Here is a 10,041-nt window from a genome sequence, read left to right on the forward strand (position 1 = left end):
CCGCTCACACGGTCTGGTTGAAGCTTGCATTCCGGGGGAGACAGACAAGTACAAAGATAAATCGTGATGTTCTGGCAGGTGGCGAGGAGGGCACGGTTCCATTGTCCATGTTCTTGCTGCGTAACTCCCGTGAGGTTCTGATTCAGCGGGTCTGGGCGGGACCAGGGCATCCGTGACTGGGATAAGTTCTCTGGGCGCATCTGAGGACACCAGTTGTGAGAACCAATTCTGGGTCCTGTCTGCTTTCTTGTTTTTATTATATACGTGTAGTATATAATATACACTGAGTGGCCAGATTATTATGACCACCCCATCAGTACAATGAAGTGAAGTAGTTACGAAAATAATGATAATAATAAAATCTTGAGAGTATTTGCTTAGGAGGTTTTCAATATTCAGTATTTTTGGAAGTGTCAATGAAGTACTGATGGGGTGGTCATAATAATCTGGCCACTCAGTGCATGCATGTCTGTATATTCTACTGAGTATCTTCTCATTTTTATAAAAAGCATGATTTCCAGTGGTCTTATAGGTTCCCGCAATATGAATGGATCATAAAGTTTAAAAGATTGCGCTCATTTTAATATATGTTCAATTTCTACTATTGCAAATTATAAACATGCCTCTATATAAATGCTTGCCTACCTTCTGACGAATTCTTTCTGATCGGTTCTTAGAATTGAAATGACTAGATCAAGAGATGTGCCTTCTTTAAGACCTTAAAGCATGTGGCTAAACTATCTTCCAGGAGAGTTGTAATAGTTTATATACAACAGTTATAAAATTGTTTTTCTGACCCCGCTCAGCCGGTTTTCGATGATGCGATTATTTTTATCATTGATAATTTGACAGCTAAAAACTGTTTTCTCCTTATAGTCTCCGTTTGCATGTGTTTGATTATAGAGAGGCTAAACTTGTTTTTCCTATGTGAAAAATGAAAGGAGTGTGAGTGTGGAAGCGGCTGTTTTCTATAGGAAGGCAGACCTCAGGCCACCTCCGTGCAGCCTGCAGGGAAGCGGGGCGGGGGGACCTGGGGAACAGGACGCCCCGCGGAGGAGTGCGAGGCCCCGGCCCTGGGAACTGCGCAGCGAAGGCCGGTGGTCCGTTTAGTGAACCGGGACCCCGGGTGGGGCGTGAGGCGAGGCTGGATGTGAAGCTGACCCTTCGGGAAGCGCACCTTGGGGAGGGTGAGCGAGTGTTTGTTGGCTTCATTCTTTCTGCTGAAGAAACGCTGAGTAAAACGAACTTTGGAAGAAGGCAGCACTGAACTTGCATCCTCTCCAATAAGGGGACATCTGTCTTACTCTGAGGTCAGGTTCTATAGGATTCCTTACATTATGCAATTATATATGCATGTTTCTTTAAATGGTTTGCAAATTTCGTTTTTAATTTCCATCAGGTTCCTAAAGACTGTTTCTTTGTTTCAAAGATGGTTTCTTTTTTAAACTTACATTTCCCTTCTTTTCCTCTTGTGCTCATTTTCCCCATTCTTTACTTTCTGTTTCATCACTATCACTAGATTAACTACCCCCAATATAATATGGGAAACAAAATTAATTCTCTTTTCAATTTCTTTACTATTTTAAAAGGTGGTTTCCTCTCTCTCTCCTTTTCCTTTTGTCCCTCCCTCCCTCCTTCTCATTCTCCACTTCCTCTTAAGTCCAAACCATAACCTGTTGTTCTTTTTAAAATATATTATTTAATATACACAAAAAGTTATATAACTTATGTTGGTTAAAAGCAAAATACAACAACAAATACACATGGAGTGACCACTCAATCCAACAATTAAAATAGAACACAATCAACTAGGATGGCTCTAATAAAACAGGCAGTAACAGGGCTGGGGATGTTGTGGAGAAATTAGAACCCTGTGCATTGCTGGTGGAATGACTGACGGTGCAGCCATTCTGAAAAACAGCCTGGCAGTTCCTCAAGTTAAACTTTAGAGTTACCGTGACCCGACACTGCCTCTCCCGGGTATATATCGGAGAGTAATGAAAACAAACGTGCAGGCAAAAACTCGTTACCAACCTTTATAGCAGCATTATTTACAGTAACCCAACGAGGTTATAGCAGCATTATTTATAGCAGCATTATTTGTAATAACCCTAATGTCCATCACTGATGGATAAACAAAATGAGACACAAACATACACTGGAATATTATTCATCCTTAAAAGAGGTGAAGTACAGATACATGCTACACACGATGAACCTTCAGTCGCAAAACACCGCATATTATAGGATTCCCTATATACTGTATGTCCAGACAGGCAGCTCTACAGAGACACTAAAGTACATTAGCAATATCTAGGGCTCAAAGGAAATGGTGACTGCTACTGGCTACGCGGCATTTCCCTTTAGGTGACTAAAATATTTTGGAATAGGGCAAATGGCTGCACAGTTTTGTGACTATATTAAAAACCACTGAATTGTATACTTTAAAGGGGTGAATTTTTTTAATTAACATTGACATTAAACATTATTTTATATTATTTTCAGGAGGGGTGAATTTTTTGCTATATGAATACATATTTTAACTTTAAAAATATAAAAAATAAATAAATGGGAGGGTTGAGGGTTTATAAAGCAAGGAAACAAACCACACTTACATCTACTTGAATATACCCCCCATCCCATCTTTTATTTTATTTTTTTAATCTTCACCCGAGGATATGTCTTTATTGATTTTTGAGAGAGAGAAACATCAACTGGCTGCCTCCCGTACATGGTCTGACCAGGGATTGAATCTGAAAGCTAGATATGTGCCCTGACTGGGGGAATCAAACCCGCAAACTTCTGGGGCACAGGACAGAGCTCCAAGCGGCTGAGCCACCTCACCAGGACCCTATCCCATCTTTACTCATCCCCTCGTCACCCAGGTCACCACTACGCAACTGTTCTGTTTACCTTTTATTATTTGATAGCTGCCCGCCATTTGGTGTCCACAATGACTTAATAGTACAAGGCCAAACATTTTAAATAAAAAAAAAATTTTAGTTAAAGAACAGGTAGAAGTTTAGCAAATAAAGCACATTCCCAGTGTTTTTAAAAAATATGTTAAAGAAGTAAATTTTCATTTATTACTGATTAGAAAAATACAGTATTAAATGCAGTTCTGATACTTTTCTAAGAATTTTTTATCAGAGTATGATTTACATATAGTGAAATGCGTGATCTTAATTTTACAGTTTGATTAGTTTTGGCAAACACATTCATGTAACCCATACCCTTACCAAGATAAGGCTTAACTGCCCGGCCGGCGTGGCTCAGTGGTTGAGTGTCAATCTATGAACCAGGAGGTCATGGTCAGGACACATGCTCATGTGCAGGAGGCAGCCAATCAATGATTCTCTTTCATCATTGATGTTTCTATCTCTCTCTTTCCCTTCCTCTTTGAAATCAATAAAAAATATATATATATATATTTTTAAAAGCAGAGCTGAAAGTGACTCTACCAGTAAAGTCTGTGTTTTTCCTGGCCCATGGTGTTTGGGCAGAAGAGAACACTGAAGCTCGGACTGGGATGGCTGTGGAGCCTCAGAGGTGAGGAAGTGGGCTGCATTTCCTACTCTGTGTTGCCACCTGGAGCAGCATACAGCTCAGCACCATTCCCAGCAGGAATGGAGAGTTTGCCTGGCACCAACCACCCGGACAGATCTGTTTAGTACCTCTCTGAGTGTCAGAGCTGGGAGTAGACTTACCATCCATAAGTTCTGGCCCTTAACACCCTTAAGCCCCAGTGTCCTATAGATCCTAAACCTGGCATTTCTCTACCCTCAACCCCTTCAGGCTGGGCCTAAGCAGAGCCTGGGTGCTGCCTTACAGAAGTTGAATAATTCAGGTCCCAAGTGGCCTGAAGTATCAGTTTCAGTTTCTCTATTCCCTTGCACAGGGGTAATTAAGCTAATGAAAAGGGCCCAGAGGAGAGGCCTGCTGTCCTGTGCCTCCGAGGGATCAGGACTGATGGAGTCCCTGACCCTGATGGAGAATGCACCAGGCTCATCCAGAGCCCAGGTATGGGGAATGGAAGCAGGAAGTCAGGGGGGCTAAGATAGAAGGAGGAGAAAAGAAGAGAGAGTGAAGAGGAAGATCTGAGTCAGAGAAGCCAAGAGAGACTAAGAAAGAGTTACAGAGAAATAGACAGAAGGAAACAGAGACAGGGAAGCTGAGTGTGAGGTAAAGGGAGTGGGAGGGGCAGAGGAAAGGGCAGAGACAGAGGCCAGAAGAGCCAAGGTCCAGCAGAGAAGGAGAAGTACTAAAATCCAAGGACAAGTACAAAAAAGGAGAGTCAGATAACCAGATGGGCTGCAGGGCTCCCCAGTGGGTAGCTGGACCCACCAAAGATCTTCCTTCTGACTTCCAGGTGTTGTCCACACCATCCTTGCTAGCAGGCCCTGATGCTGCCCTAGGTCGAGCCAGGAGGCTCACACCCAGAGACCTGCCCCGCAGGGCCATGGGGCCCAGGAGCCACTGCCTTGGCCTCTCCAGACTGGGCCTTCTGTTCCTGTTCCTGCTCCCACTCCTTCCAGGTATGAAGCTCAGTAAACCAGGCCTGGCCTCTCTGGGTGCTGCTGCTGTTCTTGTCCTCTCCAAATATCTCTCTTTTCATTTCTCTCTGCAGTTACCTATGCAGGAGAACAAGCTGTCGGGGGAGTGTGGAGGAGGGGGTGCAGAAAAGGGTGAGAGATTTGCCTGACTGGGGTGGGTGAGGTGAGAGGGGAGCTTCCAGAGATAGGACTGGAAAAGCTAGGGGCCCTTGAAGGCCAGGCTGAGTTGGGGCTTTATTCAGTAGGCAATGAGGAGCCATTGAATAGTTTTAAGCAGTTACTGGCCTGGTCAGATTTGTGTGTTCAAAAGCTTGATCTCGCCTGGCTGGTGTGGTTCAGTTGGTTGAGCATCCTCCCATGTACCTAGATGTTGCCGGTTCATTTCCAGACAGGGCACATGCCTGGTTTCAGCCTGATCCTCAGTGGGGAGGCGGGGGGGGGCGTGCAGGAGGTAGTCGATCGATGTTTCTCTCATCAATGTTTCCCACTCTCTCTCTCTCCCTTCCCCTATCTCTAAAATCAATTTTTAAAATATATTAAAGCCCGGCCGGTGTGGCTCAGTGGTTGAGCTTCAACCTATGAACCAGGAGGTCACAGTTTGATTCCCAGTCAGGGCACATGCCCGGGTGGCGGGCTCGATCCCCAGTGTGGGGCATGTAGGAGGCAGCCAATCAATGATTCTCTCCCATCGTTGATGTTTCTATTTTCCCCTCCCTCTCCCTTCCTCTCTGAAATCAATAAAAATATATATATATTTTTTAAAAACTTGCATGCTAAAATTCTCAACAAAATATTAGCAAATCGCATCCAACAAAACATTAAAAAGATCATACACCATGAACAAGTGGGATTTATTCTGGGGATGCAGGCTGGTACAATATCTGTAAATCAATAAACGTATACATCAGATAAACAAATTGAAAGACAAAAAATAGCTTGATCTCTCAGAAATGTGGAGGAAGATTAGAGAGGCTGGGCCTGAGACCAGAGGGAGCAGTGAGGAGGCTGCTGCTGCTGTGGTCCATGAGAGGGAGGATGAGGCCTGAGCTGAAGAGGCGATTTAACATTCAAGAGATGCTCAGCAGTATGGCTGACAGGATTTGGGTATTGGTTGGTCTGCAGGGGTAAACGACAGGAGGAGGGAGAGTGATAATTCCTAGGTTTCCAGCTGAGGTCACTGGGGGGTGCTGTTTGCTGAGATGGGGAACATCAAACAAGGAGGTTTCAGAGCATGGGGGGAGGAAATGAATTCCTGTTGTGACCTAGAGAGTTTAAGGTGCCTACAGGACATTCAAGAGTGGATTGTTGTATATATGCATCTGGAGCTCAGGGGACCGGAGAAAAAGGAGAGGAGGGTCAACAACAGGATTCTGAGAAGCAATACTTAAGTCAGGAACTAAGGACAATATGGTGTGTCACAAAAGCCTAGGGATGGGGTGTGTTTTTAGGTGGGACTGGCCTACAGTGTCAGAAGCCTTGAAGAAATTAACTGAAGTGCAACAGGAGGAGTGGAGGCAGGTTTGAGAAACTGGAGGGGGCTGGGCAAGGGGGTTCAGATGCCTGGGTGAGAGCTGGCGCTCTTGTGGCCTATATAGGCCCTTCTAGCATTTGTGGCAAGGCAGACCGAATCCAGGTCCTTGGGAAGGGAAAGGCAGGGAAGAAACCCATCAGCCTTGCTTCAGAAAAAGAGTATCAATTCACTCCACCTACTTCACCTCATTCATCCCTGGAGGCAGGCCAGGGAACTAGAGTCACAGCCTGGGGACAGAGGGCAGCCATCAGGAGGACCAGTCAGACCACTGTGAGAGTGGAGCAGGTGACGGCCCCAGGCTTGTGGAGGTGCAGGGTGTGAGCAGAGGCTCCTGCACTAGAGTAAACCTTCTTGCTTGTCCCCCAGGATGCTTGGGAGCTGAGGGCAGGCTGGCTCACAAGCTGTTCCGTGACCTTTTTGCCAACTATACAAGTGCCCTGAGACCTGTGGCGGATACAGACCAGACTCTGAACGTGACCCTGGAGGTGACATTGTCCCAGATCATTGACATGGTACATTGTGGTTGTACAACTGTGGAATGTGCTGGTGACAGTGTCAAGGAATTTGGGGGTGGGGGACTGGGATGATTCACCAAACAATTCTTTTCTGTAAACATTAATATTAACAATAACAGCTACTAACTTGGATACTGTTAGGTGCCCACAGTGTGGGGGGCGGGGGACAGGTATTACGCAGGGCTATGCAGCGACGTTCTACCCCGGCTCAACACAGTTAATTCTCAACCCATGGCAAATACTGATTCAGAGTCCCGTGGGCGTAAAAACCTATCTGTAACCACATTCAGCACAAACTACAGAATACATCCTCTTACACCAGTAATTCCTCCCCTTTCAGTCCCATAGAGAACAGGAGCTGCAAGCTTAGAGTGAGAATCTAGTCTTGAGGAATCCGCATTTTACGTTGTTTTAAGAAGCCTGGTTTGTGCTTGCACTGGAGACAGGAGCAAGCATAAGCTACACTGGGGAAGTTTGATCATTTTGTGTGTGAGGATTTCTGGAACTTCAGGCACATTTGTTCAGTCTAAATTCCAAAAACAGTTTGCAAAGTCAAACAGAAATGATTTGTGGGTTCATTGTGCTTAGGGATTAGCTGTACCCTTGTTTCGTTTCATTGGTCAAGAGATGGTACTAAACTGTTCATTTTAAAGTGTGGAGCACAGGCGGAGAACATATGTTCTGTGTGTGCTGACATGACGACAGACAGACTTCAGCATGAAAGGTGGAGCCGTGGGCACAGGCAGTAAATTCCTGGAACAGTGTTATCTTATCAGAACGAGGACTGACTGTCTGGGTGACAGTCCCTGCGCAGAGGGTTTCAAAGTCCCATTGTGCTATCAAAAGAAGCACCTGGGAGCGGCTGCCAGTGGTGGTGCCATGGCTGGAAGAACTTTCTCCTGGGCAGCACTCGGATGAAACAGAGAAGGCAAGGCATGTCGCCTCCAACTGTGGTTCTGTTCCTTGTTTATTTGGCGTTTTCCCTTCATGGGCCTGAGCACCTGTCATGCTCCAGTCCTCAGCTTGATATCTGCAGGGACTGAAGACGTGTTTAAGTTTTGCTGGTCAAGGAGCCTACACTCCAGTGGGAGATAAAGATGTGTGCGCATCTGAGCGTTAGAGAGCAATACAGACAGTAAGGACCCCAGCCCTCAGCTTGCTGGATGCCCTGAGGGTCCCAGCCCCCAGCTTGCTGGATGCACCGAGGGTCCCAGCCCCCAGCTTGCTGGATGCACTGAGGTTCCCAGCCCCCAGCTTGCTGGATGCACTGAGGTTCCCAGCCCCCAGCTTGCTGGATGCACTGAGGTTCCCAGCCCCCAGCTTGCTGGATGCACTGAGGTTCCCAGCCCCCAGCTTGCTGGATGCACTGAGGTTCCCAGCCCCCAGCTTGCTGGATTTCCTCTTTGAAATCAATAAAAAATATATATATATATATTTTTTAAAAAGATAAGACTTAACTAACACCTCAGAAAATTCCCTCTAGATAGAAAATTCCCCTCATGATTAATTGTAACCTTTGCTAGTCAATCCTTCCCCAGGAGCAACCACTGACCTGGTTTCTATCAGCTTCGATAGCAATGGAACCACACAGTGTTTGTGTCTGTCCTCTGTCTCTCTTCTTGCATCCAGCATAATGTTTGTGAGATTTATTAATTTCTGTTGCTGTATTCGTTATTTGCTCCTGTTTTTCTTCTTAGTCGTTCTGTATTATGAATGTATTGTAGTTGAGGTGCTTTTGAGCTATGTCCAGTTTTCATCTATTATGAATGAAGTTGCTATAAGCATTTATTCTTGTGTAAGTTTTTATGTGGACATATGTTTTTATTTTATCTTAGGTGAATACCCAGGAGTGTATTTGATTTCTTAAGAAACTGCGAGTTTTCTGAAGCAATTGTTCCATCTTACACTCCCAGCAGCAGTGTACGTGAGAGTTTCAATGGCCCCACCAATGTCCTCACCAACATTGGCATTTTCATATTTTCTCTTTTTGTAATATATTTTTTAATTAATTTCAGAGAGGAAGAGAGAGGGAGAGAGATAGAAACATAAATGATGAGAATCATCAAGTGGCTGCCCCTGTATGCCCCCTACTGGGGACCGAGCCCACAACCTGGGCATGTGCCCTTGACCAGAATCGAACCCAGGCCCCTTCAGTCCACAGGCTGATGCTCTACCCACTGAGCCAAACCAGCTAGGGCATAAATACTTTTTAAAAGTTCTTTTAGGTAGAACTTTAAAAGTTCTAACTAACCAAGGAGGTAAAAGACTTGTACACTAAAAAATATAATACATTGCTGAAAGAAATTAAAGAAAAAAAAATAAATGGAAACACATTCTTTGTTCCTGGACTGGAAGACATAATATTGTTAAAATGTCAATACTACTCAAAGTGATCTACAGATGCAATGAAATCCCTATCAAAATCCCAACGATAGAAAAATTCATCCTTAAACACATATGGAATCTCAAGAGACCTCAAATAGCCAAAACAATCTTGAAAAAGAAGAACAAAGTTGTAGGACTCACACTTCCTGATTCCAAAACTTACTACAAAGTTAAAGTATTCAAAATAGTACAGTACTGGCCTAAGTTTGGATGGACATATAAAAAAAACGGAACAGAATAGAATAGAATAGAATAGAGAGCCCAGAAAACAAAACAAAACAAACAAACAAACAAAAAAAAAAACCCTCACCTATATGGTCAAATGATTTTTGACAAGGGTGTCAAGACCAGTCATCAGTGGAGGGGAAGGAGGGGAGACAGTCTTTTCAACAAATACTGGGAAAGCTGAATATCCACATGCAAAAGAATGAAGTTGGACCCTTATTACACCCCGTATACAAAAATTAACTCAAAATAGATCAAAGACCCAAACATAAGAACTAAAACTATAAAACTCTTAGAAGAAAACATTGGGACAATATTGTGTGCTGTTTTTTAGCTATGACACTAAAAGTGCAGGTAACACAAAATAAACATTGGGATATTGTGTGCTGTTTTTTAGCTATGACACTAAAAGTGCAGGTAACACAAAATAAAATAGATAAATTAGACTTCATCAAAAAAAAAAAATTTTGTGCATCCAAGAATACTATCAACAGAAAGAAAAAGCAACCCAAAGAATGGAAAAAAATATTTGCAAATCATATATTTGCTAAGAGATTAATATCCGGAATATATTTTAAAAACTTCTAATTCAACAACAACAAAACAAACAACTGTATTAAAAATGGGCAAAGGCCCTAGCTGGTTTGGCTCAGTGGATAGAGCGTTGGCCTGAGGACTGAAGAGTCCCGGGTTCGATTTGGGTCAAGGGCACATGCCAGGGTTGCGGGCTCAATCCCCAGTAGGGGGTGTGCAGGAGGCAGCCAATCGATTCTCTCTCATCATTGATGTTTCTATCTCTCTCTCCCTCTCCCTTCCTCTCTGAAATTAATAA

General features: G+C 44.0%; 1 protein-coding gene across 1 annotated transcript in view; it reads left to right on the forward strand.

Moving 5' to 3' along the window:
- Positions 1-3,488: 3,488 nt before the first annotated feature.
- Positions 3,489-10,041, forward strand: part of LCT (lactase) — a 63,193-nt gene continuing 56,640 nt past the window's right edge. The window contains exons 1-4 of the mRNA XM_014537655.1: positions 3,489-3,549; positions 3,899-4,020; positions 4,628-4,685; positions 6,451-6,630. Coding sequence (XP_014393141.1) covers positions 3,489-3,549; positions 3,899-4,020; positions 4,628-4,685; positions 6,451-6,630 — 421 coding nt within the window. The remainder of the gene's footprint in view (positions 3,550-3,898; positions 4,021-4,627; positions 4,686-6,450; positions 6,631-10,041) is intronic.

The sequence above is a fragment of the Myotis brandtii genome, unplaced genomic scaffold, assembly GCF_000412655.1.
Source record: "Myotis brandtii unplaced genomic scaffold, ASM41265v1 scaffold1804, whole genome shotgun sequence".
Lineage (NCBI taxonomy): Eukaryota > Metazoa > Chordata > Mammalia > Chiroptera > Vespertilionidae > Myotis > Myotis brandtii.